General features: G+C 31.1%; 1 protein-coding gene across 1 annotated transcript in view; it reads left to right on the forward strand.

The window, feature by feature from the left end:
• The first annotated feature begins 3,187 nt into the window (after window positions 1-3,187).
• Window positions 3,188-26,819, forward strand: part of LOC149904800 (uncharacterized) — a 202,577-nt gene continuing 178,945 nt past the window's right edge. The window contains exon 1 of the mRNA XM_090107233.1: window positions 3,188-3,325. Within this exon, the coding sequence (XP_089963359.1) occupies window positions 3,265-3,325 (61 nt within the window). The 5' untranslated portion in view covers window positions 3,188-3,264. The remainder of the gene's footprint in view (window positions 3,326-26,819) is intronic.

Genomic DNA, 26,819 nt, shown 5'->3' on the forward strand with positions numbered 1-26,819 from the left:
TGTTATATTGATTCATGAATATGGGCGTAATAACAATAATAAGCAATTTATTCAATACTTAATGGGGATGAGAAATTCATAAGAACTATTGAACGTAATATTGCACGGGGTAAACGACCTATTTATATCTATACCTACTATGTGAAAATAACTGTAGTAAAGCTCTATGCTCTCATTAGTTATTCTTTTGTAGCGTTTTAGATGCGATAACATATATTATGGTACTTACCTATCCTAATAATATATATTTGTCATATTGTGATATGACTTTGGGAGGTTAAAATAAGGTTATTAACATAAGTACATTTTTTTTAAATAGTCTACTAACGATGAATATGGGCAATGATGATGATAAAATATATAAGTCTCTTCGTGACGAATCTTGCTGTTAAGTTTTTGAAACATCGGGTAACATAAATTACACATAATAGTGGACAGTGAAGTAACATAATCCATACTAATATTATAAAATATCTCCATACCAAATTTCATGCAAATTGGTTCAGTAGTTTAGGCGTGATTGAGTAACAGACAGACAGACAGAGTTACCTTCGCATTTATCTAATATCTAATATTCTAATATCTTAATCTTAATCTTAATACTATTATAAAGGCGAAAGTTTGTAAGGATGTATAGATGTATGGATGTATTAATTAATTAATACTATTATAAAGGCGAAAGTTTGTAAGGATGTATAGATGTATGGATGTATGGATGTATGGATGTTTGTTACTCTTTCACGTAAAAACTACTGAACCGATTACAATGAAATTTAGCACATATATAGAGGGTAACTTGGATTAACACATAGGATAGTTTTTATCCCGGAAATCCCACGGGAACGGGAACTATGCGGTTTATGCGGGTGTTGGATGACGATGACATGCGAACGTTCTATGATTAAGAGCTAAAGAACTACTTTGTGAGATTGTCTTTAATATTATAGTCAATAATTTACAAGTCTTGATTTAATAAACAAATATTTATGCAAATATTAAAAGTTTGGAGGTCCACGTGCGGATTCGTGTTTTTTACTTACATGATCATTTAAAACGGATCTCGTATGTTATATAAACACGTTTGCAATAGGCCTTTCGCTGTAATGAAGTATAATCCGATAAAAGCATCAGGCTTGCGTGCGACGGTGTAACTGTAGTATTAATGATAGGTTTACTTCGGATTCAGGTTGTTATAACGACATGCAAATGGTTACGCGTTCGATTTCAGTGAGTATTTGAGTTTTAATTGGCAGAATCGTTGAGAATTAGTTACCCTTTTTAACGAAAATTTGGTTGACTTAGAATCGCTCGGGTGAGTAGCTATGAAAACGGTGCTCGCATATTTCAAGCATGTTTATTTATTTTAAAATGTAATTAACTAAGAATATATAAATATTTTACGCCTACAAGTGCATTCAATAAGTAGTTTTATCTTTAACAAAATACCCTGTTTAATATAATACATAGATACAAATCCATATAAAATTTCGTAGAGTTGTTTCATTATTTCAAAACAGTCATTTTAAAAAATCACGGAACATTGATTGAAAATTAAAAAAAAAGCTTGCAAGAATTTGATACGGAAATAATTGCTACTCAAATATAATTCGACTTCGTTAAACAAATCCCTTTGAGTTATGGCACAGAGTTGGTGCGTGGGTGAAATTGTAGCACGTTTCATCACTTCTATACCTATAATAAATGCCAATACCTTCGTTATAGGAAAAAAAAATGTTTTAAGTTTTTTTAATTAGGTTTGAATGCTTATTGACAACATGTTGGTGAACGTTAAAACGAAATACTTTGGTTCAGGAATTCGATTCATATTATTCGCAATGCTCTTATTGCATAATGTAGAGCATGGTTCGATAATGTAATAAAGAATACGATCTATACTATAAATAATATGATGTAATGTGTATAACATATTCTTATAAGCTATCAAAATATGCCATTCCGATATAACCCCATTCATAACACCCTGATCGATCCTCGAATAGATAAAAAACAACTAAATAATATAAGGCGAAAAATGTCACGCGATTTTTCATTCAGCTCGCAATTTCCTCATAATATCACTTGCTCACAATGTCTTCTATCTATCATTCACAGCGCAACGCGTCACCGCGCTGCGTGACATCAATTATGTGGGGTGAACTTTAATAAGTATTCCGTTGGAAAGGGTGAAATGCAATGTTATTAACGTTCTAATGATGACTATAGTCTAGTATCTAGTCTGTTCTATAGTGTAGTAATAACGCTGTAAAGGCTGTTGAGATAGACTCCAGTTTGATCTTAGCCAAAATGCGGAGTAAATAGACGAAGTCAGAATGCTTTGCGCCCAATTTTCTGTAACATGGCAATTGTTTGCCACTAATTACAATAGTGCTATTATAATAGTAGCGATATTATGAATGTATTTTTCTTTTATAGAATGTCCATACTGTCTTTTTCCCAAATTAAGTTTAACTATTATTACAACTATCAAGTGACTTTTTGCCTTAATGAGAACAATGTTACAACTATTTTTAACGTTACAATTATAAAATGACTATCTGTTTTTCAATCACCGATTGAGTCTAATCTAGAACTTGTTATATATCTTGACTGGAATGTCACCAGATAAAATAATGAATATTTACTACCTAGGTACATTGAAAATACATTAAATTTAAATTTACATTCACTTGATATTTAATATACTATATTTTATAAGCTACTTCTCTCTGTGCATTATATTTTATGCTAGAAATAAGATATGTATTTCATATATTTTCTGAGTTTGTACATCTTTTCTCGACGAATGCAATATCATTTTCTAAGTATATTTTATTATTTAAAACGAACAGTATAAAATGTATAGTATAAAACGTGTGTATTTTTTCAACATGAAAAGATGTTAATTAAATATAAAACATTAAAGATTATTTTCAGATGACATACAGTTTTTCATTAATAGTAGGTATATTTTGTATGGATATAAATTTAATATTTAGGTTTATAGAATTCTAATTCTAATCGTTTATATAAACGAAATCTTTTTTCTATTCTTTAAAAAATATTTTCAAATAATGTACATTTTAAATCTTGCAAATAAAATATTTTGACAACCATTAATATAATTGTTTTAACATAATTTACAATTCCCGTCAAATCTCTAAACACAGTTTTTCTTGTTACAGGTGATCAAGACAAAATGTCGTGTCGGGCGTTGTAATGGAAACGGATTGTGACTTCAGTTTAGTGTAAGAGTGATTAGTGAACATGGGCACGCTGGGCTTCCTTCTCATACTGAGCGGCTGTTTGCTGGTCGGATGGATTGATGGTGAGCTTCTTTGTAGTTTTCTTGGAAAACCGCTTAGAGTATACAATTCTTTATCGTAGACTAGCTTTCCGCTCGCGGCTTCGCCCGCTTTGTCTAAAACATAATAAATTATATACTAAAACCTTCCTCTTGAATCACTGTATCTATTAAAAAAAAACCACATCCAAATCCGTTGCGTAGTTTTAAAGATTTAAGCATACATAGGGACATAGGGACAGAGAAAGCGACTTTGTTTTATACTATGTAGTGATACGCTTTCAAAGATTAGAGATCTGGGGGCACGGTAGTGCCCCCGCCAAGACGAGCCAAGCGACTACGCGCACGGGCACTACCTACCTTTTCTCGAAGCGCTTCGACGTTTTTTTGAACCCTCATAACTTGGGTTTGGATTATGCTAGATCAACAAAATTTTCGGGATATATTGTCAATAGCGGACTTATTGAACATATTAAGTTTTAATTACATTAGCTTTTATACTTCAGATTTTATTTATATCTAAAAAACGCTAATTTCGTCACTGACTCACTGATGATCATCAAAATTCTTAAGGTATTTCCTAATGCCCTAGAAAGCTGAAATTTTGTATGTAAGCTAGTATTAGCACACAAACAACAAAAAAATTATAAAACTTGTAACTTTCATCCCCCAACCCCTTAAACTAGGGGATGGGAGTTTGTATGAGACCTGTAATTTTAAATTAAATTTTGATGACGCTAGAGGTCTAATCTAATAATCTAAAACTTGGTTCCCCTAGATATATATATATGTATAGGTACTCCTTGTTAAAAAAAAAATTTAAAAATTTAATCGACATATATTGAGACATATACTTCAGATCAGATCATATAAATATGAATGAATAGAAGTGTTGCGAACGTCTCCTGCCTCTTACGTCCACACAGTAGCTAAAAATAAAAAATAAAATTGTTACATACAACTTACAAAAAGAAATGAAATCCCACCAAAAACATTTTCATGTAAAATGTTGCCAAGACGAGTCCATATGACCCGCACTGTCAAAAAGTTATCAGATCTCATGTAGAGCCAAGCTTCTAACACTACACGCCCTAACTCTACAAGGCCTAACTTCACAAACTCTACACCTTAGTCAAAATATGTGGCTTGGCCGTTCGTTACTACAAGAACTATTGTATAACACAAAAGTAATGAACAGTGAATTAATTTTTCACCTTACGCCGATGTGAATGTAGCGAAATGGCCAGGCCACATATTTTGACTAAGGTGTAGAGTTTGTGAACTTAGGCCTTGTAGAGTTAGGGCGTGTAGTGTTAGAAGCTTGGCTCTACATGAGATCTGATAACTTTTTGACAGTGCGGGTCATATGGACTCGTCTTGGCAACATTTTACATGAAAATGTTTTTGGTGGGATAGGTTTTACAACGAGTTTATTTTCATTTGTAGGTATACCTTTTCATTTGTTTCGAACGAGGGCAATAAAAATAACGTTGACAGCTAATATGTAACGAGGAAACGATGGCTTTGCAAAACGGCTATATATTATACGTACGCAAAAATATTAGAAAAGACATCAAAAAAATGTGAAGCAAATTTTACATATGCTTAAATTTTATACAAGGTGCAGTAACATTACGTGCATTGATGCATTTGAAGAATCAGTGCTGAGATATTCGTAATATATGGAGCATATTATTATTCATCGATGTATATTATCGGAACATTATTTTCTTGGAATAAGCAGTACTCAACATGATAATAATGTTTTCTTAGCTCCTTATAAATAATTGGAATAATATTAGAATTCATATAGATACTTTGAAAAATAATATTGTAGAGTAATATGGTAGAGTTCTATACTTATTTTGAGACTTTACTTAGATACTTAATTTCTTTTAAATATGTAAAAGGAGTTTGCAAAATTTGATATTATAAATTTAGTACTGACACTGCATGATTTTCCGATGAAAATAAATACTCCCAATTTCTTACTTTCATTAATCAGATAATTAGGTACTGAGAGACTGCGTTTGTAATAATATATTTATTGAAGAACCTAAAAACACATAAGTATTCCATGTAATATATGTAATATGTATATTATAGGAAAACGTCTGTGAAGCATGTACCATAAATACACCTTACCTAAATATCAAGTTATTTCATATGATACCTAAGATCAAGCACGTCTTGAGACACAAAATTTTGGATTTTTCCTAATTACTGTTCTTATTTAGGAGTTGGGGAAAAGCAATATTACAACCTCGTTACAGATAATAAATTATTTTCCTCAATAAAGTAGGCGTTTTGAGATAAATTGCTTTTTATTTAATTGTTTCACTCAGCCGCTGCCATAGAAATTCGGTAAAGATTAATTTTTTTATTAAACATATAACGTACATTTGGTTTTTATTAAATCATTCAACGGATGGCTTTATGATATTGCGTAGATATTTATTTTTCTGTTTTGTTATAATGTTATATCTTATATATAAAAATGAATCGCAAAATGTGTTGGTAAGCGCATAACTCGAGAACGGCTGAACCGATTTTGATAATTCTTTTTTTGTTATATTTCTTGAAGTACGAGGATGGTTTTTATGTAGAGAAAACGTTAATATGTACCATGGGCGAAGCCGGGGCGGACCGCTAGTAATGTTATAAATAGGTGTGTTTATGATAAAATAAATAACTAATATCAATCAATACAAAACTATGCATGCAATTTTTTTTGAATTGTTATTTATATCTCTACATTAAAACTTTTGAACGTTAAGGTAAACGTGTTTATCACAGAATTATTTCGCTTATATACATATGGTAAACTAGCGATCCGCCCCGGCTTCGCCCGCGTTTTCAAAGAAAAACCCGTTCCCGTAGGATTTCCGGGATAAAACCTATCCTATGTCCTTTCTCGGGTATCAAAATATCTCTATACCAAATTTCATGCAAATTGGTTCAGTAGTTAAAGCGTGATTGAGTAACAGACAGACAGACAGAGTTACTTTCGCATTTATACTATTAAGTATAGATTTCATTATTGTCATTAATCTGTATTATAATAAAACGGTATCTAGATATCTCGAGAACAGCTGAACCGATTTCGTTAATTTTTTTATTCTTTGAAGTACGAGAATGCTTCTTATGGAGAGAAAACGTAACATGTACCACGGGTGAAGCCGGGGCGGACTGAAAGATTGTAATAAACCTTTTAAAGACAGACCACGAACGATTTATTTGCACATGTTTTCACAAACTTCTCGCTCGTGTGCTTTGATACTTAAATAACTACCACATAGAGGATGTAATGTGATAGTTTAAGCCCTACGGCTTTGACTTGTCTTAACGACTACCTTAATGAGCGGGATGACCTTTTTGCCCTTCGAAGCGCGGAAACGGGAAATAACCATAAATAGTCACTCATTTGACCAAAATATTTTTTTTTACTTATAGGTTTGCTTAAAAAAAGTAGTTTTTATTATTTTATGTGACTTTTGTAGAGTTCGACGTTATTTAAAGTATATGTGATAACATTATAGACATTATTTAGGAAACTTTTGATCGTGGCAAATCTTGTTTTTTTTTATTGCAGGCGCGATTTTTATAAGCACTTATCGGAGGTAATTCTATTTGTAATCTTATTATTATAGATGCACTTTATTCAGTGATAAAAATATACTATTTGCAGTTGCAGAAATCAGCTTTCACCTTTATTCAATAGTCTTTTAAATTATAATTAGATTATTACAAAAGTACCCCAATTTTGATATATTTTCGCTTGAAACAACGGTACAAATGTTAACAAGAATATTGTTATTTTCCCAAATTTATTCGTCTCTTATCACGATGGATTTACCATAGTAATCCCACTTGATAGAAATATCGGTTCGATACAAATACAAAAATGCGTACCGAAGGAAAGCTTATTTACCTTGCCCTAAGCGTAGGTACTTATAGATGGTATAAAAACATAGATTTACATATAATATCTTTTCGTGCTTACATAATATTTTATGGGGTCGTATTTCTAGGATTTGCTATATATTGCTAGCAAACTTTACAAAAATACCTTCTTAATCGCCATATCAAAGACTACGGAAAATCTTCCTTCAACAATGGACCAAATACATTTGCTTTAATTGGCGTTATTTGGTACAAACCCTGAAATGAATAAATCTTTTCATAATGTACATTATATTATAACCAAATAATTGTACTTTTCATTTCTTTCAGCACTTCAACCGTGCTTTTATATTTTTCCGAAGATAACTTTACTAATTAGTAAACAAAAAAATCTCCGTTGCTCTCTTTTAAATTAGCTTGTTTCTTAAGGAAAAACGCTCTTAGCGGATTAATTTCTCAATATTAACTGGAGCAACTCCAAAGTATAAATCAAAACGAGGAAAAATGTTGTAATTGTGCCTTTTAATGCGGTATCATGTCAAGGTTATATTTATAGCTATGTTGCAAGGGAAGATAGTGAAATAGAACATATATTATTCAGCAAAACAGAAGTATTAGGACGGTTAAAAGTTGTACGGTGTCAAGTTATCTACTATATAGGTACGAGTTATCCGTGGAGGTATAGTTATCCTTTAATGTATCTCATATTGTATTAAAATACCTACTGTTACAAAAATTTTATAAATGTACATTGTAGGTATATAAATTAATAATAATATTTCCTAAAAGCGTAGGTAATTTTAAAACAAGAGATATTAATAGCCTTAATTTTCATGAATAAAAATTGACCGAACGATTCCTCCATTATAACGCGCTTCATACAAACCACAGAATTGCAGAGAAATCTTATAACGTATTCAAATCAACAGCAGGCAAACACGAAGTGCACATGCAATAAATAAATCGACTCAGCTCCGGTATAAACCAGTTTGCGCCGGTTGAGACCGGCTCTATCCGGTTTCGAATATCTACTTCCTACAGGTGCAATATCTCAATATGTCCCCTCAGATACATCTTTATTCCGCACTAGATCGTGTTAGAACAAGCTATGTACTATTTGAGGTACATATTCAAAAATTCACATATTTCGTTTGTATGTAAATTTCACACATCTTGCAAACCCGTTGGAACGAATATGAATGTCTATTGTCAGGATATTTGTTATTGAATACAGTTGGAAAGTTGGAGTTTTATTTACAATCTTGTTACTTATCGGTTAAAAGATGAATGGGACGAAGTATGAAAACATTTTCGTCTTATTCTAACTAGCTTGTCTTATTCGCTTGTATTTTTAGCGTGGCAATTCGCTCGCTTGCTTTTAATTCAAGACTTAATTTAATGTTAACTTGTATAAAAAAATGAAGTATTTTTGTGGAAATAAACAACACAGATCAAATATAGTTTTGAATTAATAAAGATACTCTGTTTTTAATAGTGTACTAGAATGTAAGTGTATTTCTTTGTAAAATATAGAACAAGGTTTCATAGCTTTATAGAATTCTATATTAAATTTTATAAAATTATGTTAAGAGATATCTTTTTATCTATAGCAGATACCTACGACATTGATAATATATTTAATATTTATACTAAATGCTTCGGATAAGAGTACAAAGAGTTACATAGGGAAGTCTGTTTACAGGAGAGAGTGTTCATTGGCTATAATTCTCTTGTTATAAATATGCATTATATAATTTATTATTGGATATACTTTTAATTATTTCATCGATAGAATTTATGGCAGATAATATTATGTAGACCATTAAAATTGTTGCATATTTCAATATAAAAAAAAATCGTATAATATAGTTTATTTTCTGCCAAATCTTGCGCTACCATAATATAACGTCATTTAGCTTATGAAGATATTCATCGTTCATATAATTATCAAACAATAGTATCACAAACACATGATAATCAAAAAGTGAGTAAGAACTACAAAAACTCCGTAACTTACGGAAAAAGATATCTCCAAATGTCCGATGAGATTACATCGAGTCTGCAAATCCAATAATTCGTTATATTGAAGAAACTTTTCATACAAAGTTGCCGCCTCGAAATGATTTTCTTTGACCCGCCGCTATTATTAGTATTATTCAGGGATGCCAATATTCTTAGCCCAGGATTTGTTCCTCGTTTGTTACGTTCCTTCTCCCAAATTTCTTTACTAGGGCTGATTGATAGACGAATTGACGGATCTTGCACTTTTTAGACACTACAAACTACATCCAATATTATAATTGCGAAAGTTTGTAATATTGTAAATGGATGTTATTCTTTCACGTAAAAACTACTGAACCAATTACAATGAAATTTGGTATGTAGGTAACAGAAGACCCAGAATAAGAAAAAGGCTTTTTATCCCGGAAACCCCACAGGAACGGGAACTATGCGGGTAGACAGTCACAAACACTATATAAATAGAGCTATTTTTGCATTTATAATATCAAGTTTATAGTTTTTGTTTTTCAAAATTTTATTAAAAAAATATAGATTTGACAAAACCAAGGTTCTAATGGCATCGTTCAAAAAGTCGTATTAGTTTATATAATAAATCACAAGCATTCCCTATAAAAATTGCATTTAAAAGTTTATTATGTTTATAAAATTGCTTTCCAGAAAAAATAATATTGATACAAAATTGTTACCTAATAAAGTTTTCCATTTATTCCTATCTTGAACATAAGTGGAGCATGGATTCGGAGAAGTCCGCTAGAAATGTATTCATAATATTAAACATGAAATATTGTATTTTATACTGTAAAAGCATTGAACCGTTATGTTTAAGCATCTCAATAATATTAAAATGCTTATGTTAACATCAAACGATACGTGGAATATATCATATTAGAAAAATAAGTAGTTAATTTATTTTAAAATAAAATACACTTTAATATTCTCTTAGTGACAGAAAGAAACCTTGAAACCGTTTCTTTCTTTTAACGACGTCTATTAAACTGTTTACAAAAAGCGTCACCTGTTTTATTCAATTTTACATTGTATTTTGTTCCAGATAGGTCTTAAAAGATTCTTAGACCTTTTTTTACTCAACCAAAGAATTTCCCCAACTTGAAATGGGATATAATGTATTTTTTGAGTATTTAAATTTATGGACTTCTAGAATTCCTTTGTCTTTGCTCACTTCAATGTATTTAAAATGTACTTAAATCTGTTTAGCCATAATATATAATATTATACATACAAAATATTATAAGGCAGATACAGGCAGATTTATATACATAGGCTCTAGTCATGAAAATATCATAGTAAATATCCAAAAATAAAAAATATTTTTTAAGCAATATGCGTTATCTGTGTACGTCCGAATTTTCAGTATATAAAGAAGTAAAATTAGACCTTTAACTAGTAGAAACGTACTTTTACGTGTAATTTTTTGGAATTCCCGGGACATAAATAACAACGTCCACGGCAAATCCATACAAACCCAGAAGGAATGGTCCGTAATCGTTCACAGTAATTGTTCTAGAAAGATCAAGGTCCGAAGTCCGAACCGCAGATTTATCGACTGCCTCAGTTACCGTTTCACCTGTGAAGTATTTGCAAGAGCGTCAAATAAATATGTCTTCCGCTGGGCTTTGGGTAACATACGTGGCGAGGTTAGGTCTTTTTAAACCGGTATTTAATACGATTTTTCCATATCTGCTTGTGTCCACATATTACTACAAAAAGAAACATCGAAAAAAAGCGCGAAAAATACGCCCATTACGGAAGACTATATATATCTATAAATAGAGACGTAGCTTAGAAATAATATTTTTCATAAAATTGTAAGCTTAATATGTGTTATGTTACACGTATGTTATCGTTTGTTTTTATTCAATTACACAGATAATTGAAGTAACGTATTTAAATAAACACAGTTTGGTAAATTGATAGAATTCACAGCAATTTAAAATACCTAAAATATAAATCACTCACATTATTTAGTAGTTTAGTCAACAGATGCTAAATAACGATGTAAAATCTAACATTTATAAATGAGCAGTACCATGTAGGATACAGAGGTTCATATTCTTATACATGCTTAGGAAAAGGTCACCCTTTTAGCAACGCGTTTTTCAAATGATATGAAACAGAGATTCAAAGGTTAAAGGGTATTTGACAGCTTATTCGACAATTTTATCTTACATATTATATATATTATATTATATTATACGTTTTCCTTTATGCAATAACAGGCTCTCGAAAGAGAAGAGATAAAATATCATAGCAGGTAAATGGAATATTATTTGTTTGTATTTCATATGACTGATATTATGTACTTGGAACTTAATTAAATCTGAAGTATTAAAATGTTATAACTCTTAGTTTTTATGTTACAATAAAGTAGTATAATCAGCGTAAATGTGAAGCAATTACATCGATTTTTAAAAAGAAGGGTTGCAGATATAATTATTACGTATATTTTATATATTTGCATATTACTGACACACTTTTTTCATATTGTGGTCGTTCAGTTTTAATGGAATGAATGTACTTAATTCAAGCTGTATTAACAGTTCAGACGGATGCATTAACAACATTACTCTACAATTTTATTACGTTTGTTTATTATTGTGTTATTCTTTGACATTAATATCCCTTACACAATAGTAAAAAGCATTAAACTCCCAGCTTTATATAATAAATAAGAAGCGTCCATTCATTTGGTAAAAACAGCTGTACGTGCCCTGAGGAAAGCGCTCGTATCAATGGGCAGCCATAGCTGGACCAAAGGAAACAATTGGCTATGTAATTTATGTTGCCGCAAGCTTTTGTAGCGTGATTCGAGAACTATTTGCATGCGCCATTTTGAATTTTGGCTGCCTTTTGGCGGGAAATTGATTTACGTAGAAAAAGGTGTTTGCGTGTTTTATGGTAATATTATTATTCATTTAGTGTGATACATTTGGATAGTAGAAGAAGAGAAAAGGGGTTAAGCAAAAAGATTTTGACAATGATTTTTTGAAATTTAAGTAAATAAAATCAACGTTTTATGTTTTTCTAAGACTTCTTTGGATGAAAGTACCCAAATTAAATTTTCATTTCATTCTTGCAATTACTGTTTAATTAATAAATAATAATGTGGTCCCAACCTGTTACACGAAACCCTTAACCTTATATCAAGAACGTGACATTAACTTTACCGAAAGTTACTCTCAAATATTGTCTTCCGAACAATCTCCTTTGAATGATTTATTATTTCTATCAAATTGGAACTTGGTAACTTACGTCACGTTAATATACCAATCTGCTTTTAAGAGGCAATTTGGAAACTTTTCCATATATATTGTTATCATTGTTCGCAATATGAATCGTGGAACTTTTGTACTGAATCATGTAGATATATTGCGGGATTTCACGTTTTTACTATCGTTCAATTATTTTTGTATGGCCTTTATGGTATGTGGAATATTTACCTACTTTATTATGTGTTAAAAATTAAAATCTATCTTTTAGCCAAATGTTTCTATGGAAAAGAGTACTACACATCTTCACACAGATCTATATACGATTTCAGTTCGAAATTAGGAATTTACGTAACATATTTTACGTACATAAGTGATAAAAAATAACACTTCTTTTTTAATCACTTATTTACAGTAGGTAGGTACCTAATACCACTTGAGAAGATCTATTAATGTTAAAACGTTTACAAATATTAGATTTAACATGGGTCGGTATAACATTCAAATAATGTTCAATTTCAATTTTACATACTACAATAAAAATTTAAAGCGCTATTTGTTTTTTTTTTATTTCAACGTAATATATTGAATATTCCCATAGAAATACAGTTTCAAACCGCATACCTAAATAAAATGCAAATAATAGCCTCGGTGTAAGTAGTTTTCTGCCAAAATGTTGTAATAAGTCAAGTTGTAATGTATTCGGAAGTAATTCTTGAGGAATAAATGGGATATAAGATTCCCATCAGATTGTTACGCGAGTCATATAATGCTGCGTATGTAGTTGGTACTATGTATTTCAATATTATAGTAAACTAGATTTCCGCCCGCGGCTTCGCCCGCGTTTTCAAAGAAAAACTCGCATAGTTCCCGTTCTCGTGGGATTTCTGGGATAAAACCTATCCTGTGTGTTAATTCAAGTTACCCTCTATAATAAAATGTATGCTAAATTTTATTGTAATCGGTTCTGTAGTATTTGCGTGAAAGAGTAACAAACACATACACACATCTTCACAAACTTTCGCATTTATAATATTAGTAGGATTCGGTATTGGTGTTAAAATAAGCATTATTGATAATATAAATAAATGTAATAATCAGAGTTTTAATAATAATGATGACCCTTTGATTTACCATGAAGAACAAATCAAAACATAAATATAGCTAAGATATAATTTAGTGAACTAAATTAAATGTAAATTCATCGCTGGATCGCTTTTTGTAGACTTTCATTGATAGATATAATAAAAAAAGTATTGTTTAAAATTTCAGTAGTACATAATACATATATATACTAGTATTAAAATAGCATCTAATATAAATAAAAATTAATAAATTTGTCAATGATCATAAAGACTGTGATAATTAATTTAATACATAAATGAAACCCAACTGACATAATATACCTACAAGAAGATTTACTCCAGCGAAACGCTTTCAAAACAAACATTTCAGTGCTCAAAGCTATATTATGTTGTTATTTAGTTCACCTAATTAACTATGAGAGTTTACAAGAAAAAATTATCTTGCATTCAATTCAAATTCAAATTTGTCTGCATATTAACGAAGGCAAGAACAAAATATATGCATTTTTAAAACTAATATTTAATATAATAAATGCAAAAGTAACTCTTTCTTCTTCGTCTTTTTCTTCTGCACACCTCAACGACTGAACCGATATCGATGAAATTTTGTTCAGAGATAGCTTAAGACCAGAAAAAGGTCAAAGGATAGGTTTTATTTCGGAAATGACAAGGGAACCGGAGCTATGCGCGTTTTTATTTGAATACGCGGGCGAAACCTTGGACGGAAAGCTAGTATTAAATAAAATTTCAATCATTATAATTATAGTTCTGTTATCGTATTTAAATGAATAGACCAATTAAACGGTAAAAGAAACTACGCTTACATAATAGCACGATTAAAAGTGCCTAATGGATTTTTTGTATTAAGTACCAAAGTAAACTTAGATTATCTGTGCCGGAGAAATGGGCGGGAATCGCATTCACGTAGTCAATCTGATAAAAGCGATTGGCGCCAAACGTTCTGAGTTCCGGAACGTGCATAGAGGTATGTCTATGAGATCACTTGTAAAAATGAATCCAATATAATTTACATCGCTCCCTTTAAAATGGACAAGTTTTATTGATATTTTATTTGTTTTTTAATAGTATATATAAGATGTATTTGAAATTGATATACCTACTTAGTAGAATGTCCCTACCTCATTATAGCGTAAATGTTTGAAAAAATTGGTTGTCTGTAATTGGTTTACTGACGATAGTTGAAACGTGACAACGGCCGATTGTGCTTCTTTGTCGCTCGTTCTGCGCTCTCGCTTGCACTTCAAGCCTTACGGAACGCCTCAGAGCGCGAGGTAACGCCGCATGAGTCATGTTTTTTCGTGCGTGCAGCCGGCTATCGAATTATAAGACGTTGTCACGTCAAAAACTGCTACAATGTGTAGATCAAGGTAGATCATGAGTTTTCTCTACTAGACATAATTAAATAAAAAGTTAATTTATTATGCCGTGATTCAAAAAACTTTTCTACAATAATAATAGGTAATATATCCGCTTTATTGTAAGTTTAAAAACAGCTTTTTCATTACCCTTTGTAATAACTTTACTCGATATTAAATATGTAAATCGATTCAATGGATTAGCTATGGATGTGAGAGCGTACTTTATTAACTCAATTATTAATATTCAGACGTCTATGAAATAAAACGTGGCAAGCTCCAGCTATATTACAATTTTGCCTTTAATAAAACAAAGTTTAGGTTATAAGTCTTTATATAGGTGTCTGTAGTCACAATATACATATACAAACTGTATTGTTCAGTCAAGCAAAATTTGGAACTTTTGAACACGATTTGTTCAAACATTGTGTAAAATGTAATACCGAATATTATGGATCACATGTTATGTAGTTGTTTATTCTTGCCTGAAGCTCTATCATTTACTTTTAATTGATATTGTGGCTTGAAGCAAGACCTCAAACGTCGGGGAAAATTTTAATGCCGTTTGTATTTTAGGTAGGGAAGAGTACCTATCCCAAAAATATGTTTCTGTCACAGACATGGTTTCTGTATTTACATTTAAGGGGTTTAAAACAATTAAAATCATGATTTTTACGTATTATTATTGGGTTTTTGAGAATCTGTATATTTTTATAAGTGGAGTATGAAGAATACCGAAATAGGGAGCAAAAGCTTGACGTATTTACCAGCTATATTGGTATTTTGCTACACATTTGTCTGACAAGTGAATGTGTACCTACTGATATCGCGTTGTCAATGTATTACATTGATATAGAATGATCTAGAATAACCGTTTACATTTATTATTTCCTTATATGAATATGCTATTATATATGAATAAAAAGAGATACAGATTACACAGTTTATAATGTAAAAAAATAAAGTGAAGTAGGTTTGATATCTATCTTGTTTTCTTTATTTACTGATGTATGAGATTGAACGAAATTGGTCTAAAAAACAACCTCACACCAAATATTTTTAACTAATTAAACAATTGCTTCTCGCCCACGTACCTACTAAGAAAATAGTATAATCTCAAGCTAAATAATAACATCAATATAAGCACTACATACTACGGACGTTTAACAACGGACGCTTTAAGCACAAAGACTCACTAATCCTATCAAGAGCATCGGTTAAATTAGTGAGGAACAAATTAACATAATTGATTTAGTACAAGTTGAACGTTATTCAAATGAACCACGCACAACTATATTACATCTTAAGCGTCTTAGTTTAGCCGGTAATTAAAATTGTAAGGAGTTGCGAGTTCAACGTTAGCTCGTAGTAAAGTTGTTTATTTCACTACCTTTTACCACAGACTAATAATAATATACTACGGCTTTTACTTATTAGCTGTATGCTCTATTGGACGAAGTAATACCGAATATTAAATAGATTACGTAATTACATTTGCTTTCATTTTCTATCGATAGTTCATTGTTAGTTTAGGATGAAAGTTACGTAGTTTTCTAATAGGTACTTAGTTATCGAATCGTAAAATAAAACATTTTTATAATTATTTTGTTGAATAAGGTTTGAAAATATGGACAAGAAATAATTATATATTTAGTAAAACAATATGAGAGGAGACTTCCAGTAAAATAGTCGCCGTAATGCATCGAGGAAAGAATTGTTTAATTAAATATTTTAATGCTGACATAATTATTTTCTGGTTAACAATTCCTTTCATTAAAAATAAGACTTGTATAAAATTCGAGTACCATAAAGCACAACGCTAAAAGACAATCCTGTTTGTACAACACTATTGTGGTTGCATTTAAAATTAGCCGAGTGCGACGGCATGCGGTGACATTTAGAAGTAGGAGACCAGATGCAAATGCTGGGTTTTCAGACGAATATTCGCTAAAAAGCTGAAATAGAACAGTGATAAATATTATATGTACCTAAAAATCATCTTATATATGTATAAAAATGAATCACAAAATGTGTTGGTAAGCGCATAACTCGAGAACGGCAACCGATTTCGATAAGTCTTTTTTTATTATATTCCTTGAAGTACGAGGATGGTTCTTATGTAGAGAAAACGTAAATATGTACCACGGGCGAGGCCGGGGCGGACCGCTAGTTATTTATAAATATATTATAACTTAGGTAAAATGAAAATGAATAGAAATTATCCTGTAAAATGTATTTTATTGCAAAAAATATCAAATTTGCTTACATAATTGAAATTTTGTTTTATAATTGGCTTCTATGATGTCCGAACTTTATCATATTTGTTATCGCTGTGAAATTAAACATTTACAATTATATCTCGACTGCTATAAGCAAATCACTTTAAAGATACGCTTTTTAATTATATGCCTGTAGCTTTTCCATGTTTTTTTTATACATAATGTTATTCAATTTGATAGGACTTACATAATATTATCTAACTCATAGTAAAACTATACGCTACAGCCACATAAGAAAGAAAATGTTAAGGTATTGCACACTATTTTTTCTATCGTATAACAATATATTCCTTCTAGAAAGTTATATCTGTATCATTACGTGCTTATTATCCTGTTGACATGTTTTGACCGACAATATGATGTATTTGAATGGCTCGGAGCGATGTTTTGTATTCCCTGTCACTCCCTACAATTTTCTACATTTTCACCAAAGGTATGTATTTATGTATTTTAAAATGAATTGCGTGTTTCGTTATTAAGAAGTAAAACTTTAGTGTTAATTATTTTTAAAAGCTAAAGGCCCATTTTTAAAAAAGCCGCTTAATGCCGATTCAAAACATTTCCTATTTTTCCGAAGATGTAAAAATGACCATCTAAAATGGTATAATGATTTTTGATAAATTCATTTAATGTAAGTAACTTCGAAGTTCCTATTTTGCTGTGGTATATTTTGTATGCGCTTTGAACTCGTAGCAACTGAAGTATAACTTCTACTTCGAGATCGTGCATGCTTCCTGAAATATTGCGGTAATATCCTTAAAATATGCAATAGTACATCTATGCTATCCTCATCACCCCCAAACCTATAAATGAATAATTTTGTTTATTCAATAGCAATAACGTTAAAATGAAATCTATAAATGTTTTACACACAAATGGAAAAAGCTTACAAATCCGTGTTAAAATTCAATTGAAATTCAAATGTTACACATCAAATGCGAGCTGTGTTCCTTTATTCATTGTCATGTAAAATTATTGGTTGCTATTAGAACAGTTGTCACGTATGAGAAGTTTAAGAACAGTATGTAGTTGCGAATTGTTTTCTAAACTACAGCTACCGTTTCTGAATACTAAATATATTGTGACTCTAAGCTGCTATAACTTTTGAATAGTGTTCGAAATGAATGTATTTGTTTCTTTTGTTGTACACAATATTTTAGCTGTTTATATTATGAATGATCTCTAATTAGGGTTTGGTATTCTACTAAATTTCTTTTTCGTTCATGCGTTTTCGCTTGCGTCATAATATAAGGTCCTTGTGAATATCATAAGGTTTATATCCTATTTAGAAACATTATTAAGTTCTTTAGCCCGTAGTCAAATACTAGAGCCATTATGCAAATAAAACCGTAACAATATGACGAAATGACTTTCAAATGTCCTAAAGTGTCATCCACATTAATTATACTTCCATAAAAAGACAAGTAGTTGAGCCCTTAATGCAACGATTACGATGGTGGATTACCAGGAGAACATAACAATCCAAGATGTGCGATACAAAAGGGTAATCTCGTGTAGAATATCGAAAAGTAATGTTTGCGACGAAATGATTTGTCTAGCGCATAACCCGCTGGGGTCGACTCCACTTTAGTTACAAAGAGAATAATGGGTTTTCAAGCACTTTCTTTGAAGAGCGGCTTTACAAAACATTAAGTATTTGTATGTACGACGTTTTACTGTGCATCGACTATTTCTGATATTATTTTTCTCATGAAATATTAAAAAGGAAATAATTTTTCAGTCTACAAATATGAAACAAAAAAATTTAGAATGTCTTTTATGTATTATAATTTAATATAATATAATGTACCGAAACGGCTCCTAATAACCTCCAAAGTTAAGTATTATTGCCAAACTAACTATTAAACGTACCAACTAAATTTCATCTAACTCCTTTCTGTTTATTATTGCGAACTGAGACAGGCAAACATTTAATTAAAACACGGATTTGTAATTAAAATTCCTTAGGTATTACTTCCAGATTTATATCTACAATTTCTTACGTATAAGAGGGAAAATGGCTGTAATCTGCCATGTCCCAGAAACAAAATAATTTATACATTGACCGTCACTAATTATTAGGTCAGTCTGTTAGATCAATCACTTTCCTCTCAAGGGGATTTCATTTAGTAAGTAAGTGAGTACCTATAGTAACTAAAAATGAAGGGCGGAATTTTAGTTCCAAGGTTATGTTGAGTTTCCGGGAAATGTTTTTTATCTTTAATGTAATAAGCTATATTGGTATAATGATTGTTATCGCAGGTATTAATATGTAGGTGAGTGGGTTTGTGTTATTTTTTTTTGTTTAGGTAGAGTTCCTATTTACAGAATAATCGTAAGTAATTTTTTACTACTGCTTACTTAAATGTTTGAAAAGCGATAGGATTATCATTAAGTTTAGATTTAATATTTACTCAAAGACAAATTTCACGAAGATACAAATTACTAACAAATATTTATACCTATTATTACCTACCTATATTACTCAATACAAAATATATACCTGCTTCTAGGCTCTTCGCTCAAAACAGAATATAGATCAAGATATTGAATACCAAATATAATATTGTTGCTTCGATCGAAGTTAGTCTAAAGGTATTCTGGGTGCAATGTTCAACTCAAAGCTTTTTGGAAACGATATTCTGTAGCGCAGCAGACTAATTGGAATCGAATTTAATAGTAGGTATAAAATCTTTTTCAAAATGTCTTTTTTTGTGGTAGAGTGGAGGCTTTAGGAATACTTTTAGAAGGTAAATTGGATTCGAAATCAATTTTAGTTGTCATTTTATTATAAACTAGTAGTCCGCCCCGGCTTCGCCCGTGGTACGTATTTCGCAATAAAAGGTAGCCTATGTCCTTTCTCGGGTATCAAAATATCTCCATACCAATTTTCATGCAAATTGGTTCAGTAGTTTAGGCGTGATTGAGTAACAGACAGACAGACAGAGTTACTTTCGCATTTATAATATTAGTATGGATGTAGATACGTAAAAGAAGGGTGAACTATATAGATTTTTAGGTGATTCATTCAATATAGGTACCGAATACAAACTTTGAAATTGTAGCATCTTATCATCTCATTTCTTCGTTCTCTTCTTAGTATATTCTATTTCTATATAATTAATATTATAAGTTTTTCTAAAGTAAGGCCAATGCTTAGGTAATGCTTATTTATCAAACTGGTACAGATAAACAAGGTTATATTGTTCATTAGTTTATTAAAATATAAACATTATAATAAAAAAACGTATTTATTATCCCAGCATAATAATTAGCATAATATGTTTGAGTTTATTTTTCCATATTGTTTGTCGGAGTTCGCAACTCATGTGCACGCACAGTTTAAAAACTTTTTTAATTGTTCATCGTAATTATTTACTCTATGGCATTCATGTCTTTTGTTTTTAATGATTGCAGTAATTAAGATATTCGTAATATTTCATTTAAAGCGGCTTTATTGAGCAGTAAAGCCTTTGATTAATTGCATGTTTATATTCGTTATAGTATTAACTTTTTATTCATATATTATGCAGCCGTTTATAAAATACAGGTTATTGGTTCAATACGGTTTAAATTATTAAATCAGGATATTAATGTTTTACAGATAAATCAAGGAAAAGAAATATGTTTGATATGGCTTTCAGTTGTCAAATTTGACAGTTCCCGCATATGCCCCTGTAAAATGTTATCACGAAGCCATTGTTCAATTCAATTGATAAATAATAGCATTAGAATTAGGATATTAATGCATTCAAACATAAAATCGATATAAGTATTTTACAAATTGTACCCTATTTCGAAAACAAGTGTGAATACATTAAGTTGAAACCATAGAAATCTAAATAACAAGACACGTTGAAACCTATATGTACGGTATCGGGCAGAGTAAAATAACTTATTCGTATCTTTCGAGAATATTAAAAATTATTACATCTCTATATAAAAAAAAATGTTAAAAGCACACGGTCGTATAAAGGTTAAATTCCTCTACGTACAAAGCTAACAAATCTAATGTCGCTAATATATTTATAGCATTGTAGATTTTTATTAGTTTCGCGGTAACGAGGCGCCATACATTTTTATTCTCTTAGTTCCCAATGGACTACGACTTTTGGCCTAATTCTTTTACTAAATAATGTACGACATTCGTGAGTATATTTTAGAATTTAGATTGTCAAATGTTCTTCATTCTGAGTTTCTTTCAATTATAATGATAAGTTAAATAAATTCATATGTGATGTATTCGTATGCCTTATTAGACTTTTTTATAAATGTACCTTATACCTGTCTGTTTTAAAATCTCTTAAATTTTTTTATTTCTGATTCTTTTTAAATACTATTGATGCTTTTATTTAAAGAATGTATTAATATTTCATATTTTACCACCGAGAATTTAACCTACATATACGTTATGCGTAGAAGAAAATAAAAGAACCGTCTCTTTTTATAGTTTTGCGTGATTTAGGATAATCTTGCGAATATTGTAAGGGAAAGCGCACTCGTCGGCACCAAACGTATTCCCCGTATTAGAATTCAGCTCAGAACCGGTTCAGAATTCATCTCTTTCAGAGTTTTGGTCCATTGATCGGGTCTCTAGTGATAAATCACCGGTATATAACGCCCTTGTGTCGTGAGATCGAATCTGTTAATGTTAGTGTGTCGACTTGGAATGTGGATGTTTAGGTAATTCGCATATTGCAACTGCCTTACTTAGAGTACTGCTAGTATGATATTTTGTGTATGATGCATCTAGCATCATGCGTGGAAATATTATTGTCCTGTTTTAGAATTTGCTGAAATTGTTTTTCAGCTTGCAGTCAATTATATTTTTTTTTAATAAAGAAGTTAATTGATAAAGTGTATCAATGTTAATGGCTATATATTTTGATCTAAAGCGATACTGGGCTGGGGCTAGTATATAAAAATATCAAAAAACTATGAATCGATGTTTATTATTCCATAATGCTAGTAGGAAATATCACATTAAGATCAATGAAAGTTAAAATTGTAATTTGAGTATGTTATTTTTAGTTATCACCACCAAATATATATACCTACTCCTATAACCTTTGATATTTGAAAATGTCAGAATATCAAATCTCTGTGTAGCCTGATGCGAAACGATAAAGGGGACCTAGGATTAGAAATGCTTGCTTAGGTCCTATTTATATTTGCTATAGCTCAACCAGATTATAATAACTGGCTAAGATTGAATCCATTCAATTTATCATTTCTCTAATATAAATAATATGACTACTGTGCCCCGCGGTTTTACCCGCGGCTAGGCTCCTGTTGGTCTCAGCGTGATGATATATAGCCTACCTTCCTCGATAATCGATATCTAACAACGAAATTCTTTTTCAAAACGGACTAGTAGTTCCTGCGATTAGCGATTAATTTAGATATCATTATGAGAATTCTAGCAGATTATTATTACAATTAGGTATACAAAGGACTAATTATTCATACAATTAATTTATTATTCCACCAGGAATAAAGTGGAACTCATATCATAGTGGAACGCATACATCTGTTTCACTAATCGATATTCTTTAGAGACAAGTAGGTGATCAGCTGTCTTTCCCTGCCATACCGAGAAAATTTTTTTCTTAATCTCCACCGGGAATCGAACCCAGGACCTCTCGGTTCTACGCGTCAACCACTGCACCAAGTAACGTTAGCCTAATGATGGAAATTAAATGGCTTCAGAAACCATCCATATTTATTACTAACATTGGCACTGACCCAAAAGGAACTATTGAATAACAGTAATCAATATAGGACGTTTCTTAAGACAGCGTTATATAAATAAATGTTATTTTAGGAGTATGATTTATCGATAAAGGTCCCGTTGTTTTTGTATCATTCAATGGGGTTTGAGTCATTTCTTATAACTATTTGTAATAATTTATGAAAAAGTAACAAATGTTCCAGTGGTCAATTCGTCGTAATACAAATGAGATATCGTTTTACCCCAAAATACAATGATAGATACATATTAAAAATTACCTGAATAATAAATGATTATGTTTATGCTATAAACAGACTTAAGGACACGCTAATATTTTTTCAAGAGAGCTTATAAAATCTTTGTGTAAAACTCTATAGTACCCAAACCGAAAGAAAGTTAGACGAATAAGGTTATTTATATGCTTATATTTCTTATAAAAACTTCATTGATTGATTATTCATGAAATGAACATGTGCTTTGTAGACGAAATAATTGGCGTAGCGGTTAGTTATTCTATTGAGTCAGACTTTGTTATATTTTTCGAGCGTAGTACTAGATTTGAATTACAGATTTGTATACATTTATACAATACATTATATCATATTCATTTTTCCATATTAATAAACACTATTCATGCTAATTTTGTATAGTTATTCACATTATAGAAAATTTAACACAGTTAATTCTTGAGGCGTAGAGATTTATAGATTTATAGGTACTCAAGCTAAACGCTTCAATAAATTTTAGTCAGCCTTCATTGTTTCCTTTGATAATTCTCGATTGTAACTGTATTTTATCACAAATATAAAAAGAAATGAATAGTTTAGTACTATATACCTACTGTATTTATACCTCAAAGGCCGGCAACACATTCGCGGTGGCCCTAACATCGCGAATTCTTATTGGCGGCGCGCATCACTTTCCATCAGGTGACCCGCCAGCTCGTGTGCCTGCTTAAGCAATAAAAAAGCAATGCATGTGGTCATCTTTAATATGTGATTAAAGATTCGCTCTACTTCCAATCCAATCTACAAAATCATCGAGTCAAAACATACTAAATAAGATTATTGTCCTGCAAATTCCCAAACGTATGACACTGTAAATATTTAAAACAATTCCGGCCTCTGCTTCCAGTGCTGCTTATAATGCGGTAAGCATCCAAGAATCAGGGTACATATCTGTCCAAATAATTTCGAGGTTTGGGAAAACATTTTCGCTTTGGATTCAGGCTAAAAGTGCCATCGCCGATAATAGTCTATCGGACGATCACAGCGCTCTTGGAATATTAATAACGCAGTCCTCAATCCCTTAAGAAATCCCTTGGAAAAGAAAACAACCGAAATAAGGTTTGCTGCTGGATAATTTTATGTCCCGAGTTGGAATTTTGTTGTCGCTTCTGCAATTTCGTTTATACACAATTTTATTAATCGCATTATGTTCTTTAAAGTGCTAGAAAGTATTTTTCTTTGCCTTTGTTATGTTAAACATTTTATGAAATTGATATTGGCGTCTAGTAGCTGCTGTATGGTATACTAGCTGTTCCCCGCGGTTTCACCCGCATTGCTCCGCTCCTGTTGGTCTTAGCGTGATGATATGGCCTTCCTCGATAAATGGGCTTATCTAACACCAAAATAATTTTTCAAATCCGACCAATAGTTACCGAGATTAGCGCGAACAAACAAACAAACAAACAAAATCTTCAGCTTTATAATATTAGTACAGATTTGATTGAATGCACTTTAATGACCAATGTAAAAGCATTAAGACGATTTTGAACTCAATTACTAACTTCTTTTGTTTCATTATCCAGAATAATTAGTAAAATTCCCTCTTACTTACTATAATATTTATGCAGATCAGCGCTAATTAAGCTGCAACTGAGTTGTTAAATTATTCCACTTTACGAAGTAGGGAAGTCCTTACAGTGGGAGTTACTAAATTGGGTAGATTTTAGAAGGTTTTTGTGTCATTATCTGTTTGTAATTTGCAAAATCACAGTTCATTATTAGGGTAACTTTTAGCGGCTACACACTTGGTAATCTCAATTTAGCAGGTTTAGAAGGCTGATATTGTACTTATGAAGATTGTAGAATTACTGACTGAAACGGTTATTGTGTATGCACCGATTTAAGGATATTTAAGATAAATGTATAATACAATATGTTTTCTCATCTTTAAATTTAACTATCGTTCTTCAAATGCCTCTTTATGAAGGATATACGATTTATAAGTGTTCGCTTTAAAAATAACATTTATTTTCAGTGCTTTACGTGTGTATTATCAATGAAGAATCTAAAGTATATATTTTCTATCGACATATAATTCTTTAATAGATAATAACGCGCTTTATTTTCAAAACAAACCTTTTAGAGATCCCATTATTTCAACTAATTTTCTACCTTTTCAGAGATTGTCAACGCAACCTTTTTATATTTTTTTATCCCAAGACACTGGTTATAAATAGCGTTATTTTTCTTTGTCTTACAAAAATTGTCCGCCATTTATTTGAAAACGCAATAGAATAATCAAATAATACTGTAGAAACTGGAAAGTCAAATTTCCCGAGAGAGTATTTAATTTAATTCTTTTATAGACGTCGTTGGAGTGTCGATATGCGGATTTATATTTAAGTACCTAGCGCTGGAATAATATATTGCGTATGCTTTAGATTTGAATTTTGATAAGGGCATATTATCTCTCACCTCACTGCAATAGCGAATAATACCGTGATACATTATCTCTATAAGCGAATATCTGCCACAGTCATTCTTATGCAGAAAGTACATTTAAAAAAAATCTAGTGTCAATAATAATATGGTAATTGTAACTGTAAAATAGTATGAAGTGCTTTTATTATGTACTCACAAAATATATTGCTAAACATTTATTTATTTATTTTTTCAGGTATAATATAATCCTTACAGAATCCAAATACGAGTATAAACTTCCGCATATCAAACACAGGAAGCAATAGCCGGTAATGTTTCGCCCGGTAATAAAACTGGGCTTAACTAAACATAATCCGATTGCCACGTAATCTACACGAGCGATTTGTAATCACGGCAACATTAACATCAAGCTTACTAATGTTATAGATCAACGCAAATGGACTATGGGTTTCCCACTATCAATACAGTAATGGCTATCATTGACAGAGCTAATATCCACTATCAATTAATTGCCTAGATAAATGTTTGAATACAGTGTCATCAATTTGAATTGCATTATTGGTTATGCTAAAGCGTCTTAACGGATGAATGGGGAATCGAGTAGAATGTAGGTTGGTTTGGATAAAGGAAGTTAAGGACGTGTTTGAGGCTTTATGTCGCACTACATTCGAGCTGTCTTAACGTTTAGATTGTACAAGCCAGTTGCAGGCAAGAAGTGTGGACGGTGTTACAACAGCTTAACTTAATTCTTGCACTGTCTTCTTGTTATGCCTGGACATTGAACATATAAACTGAAAATGAAGAGTATGAAGTATGGACAGTAACAGCGGCAGGTTTATAGTTCGAATACAATTTTTAATTATTATTATTAATTATCCTGTTATTTTCTTACGTCTTACATTAATTTTTGTGTGTTTAAATGTTATATGAAAAATCCATTAAATCGTAAGTCTTTTTCAAGTATTACGCTTAAATCTGAACGCAGGAACTCTATATTTCGTAGCGGTAATTTCACATCTGATATAAACCACAAAAATAAAATACACCAATAGTTTTATTAAACTTTACTCACTCAGTTCAAGTCTATAATTTTCTTTATTCAGAATAATTGCATCCCCTAAGAACAACAATTTCAACGCAGACTTTTTAATATGGTATACAGAATCCGCTGTTATCAGAAGATCTTCTAGTGATGAATGAGGTTGGAAATTGGTTCCGTCTCCAGG

Source organism: Colias eurytheme, chromosome 11 (genome assembly GCF_061535395.1).
Source record: "Colias eurytheme isolate Ceu_HAF_F1 chromosome 11, ilColEury1 Martin Lab GWU primary, whole genome shotgun sequence".
Lineage (NCBI taxonomy): Eukaryota > Metazoa > Arthropoda > Insecta > Lepidoptera > Pieridae > Colias > Colias eurytheme.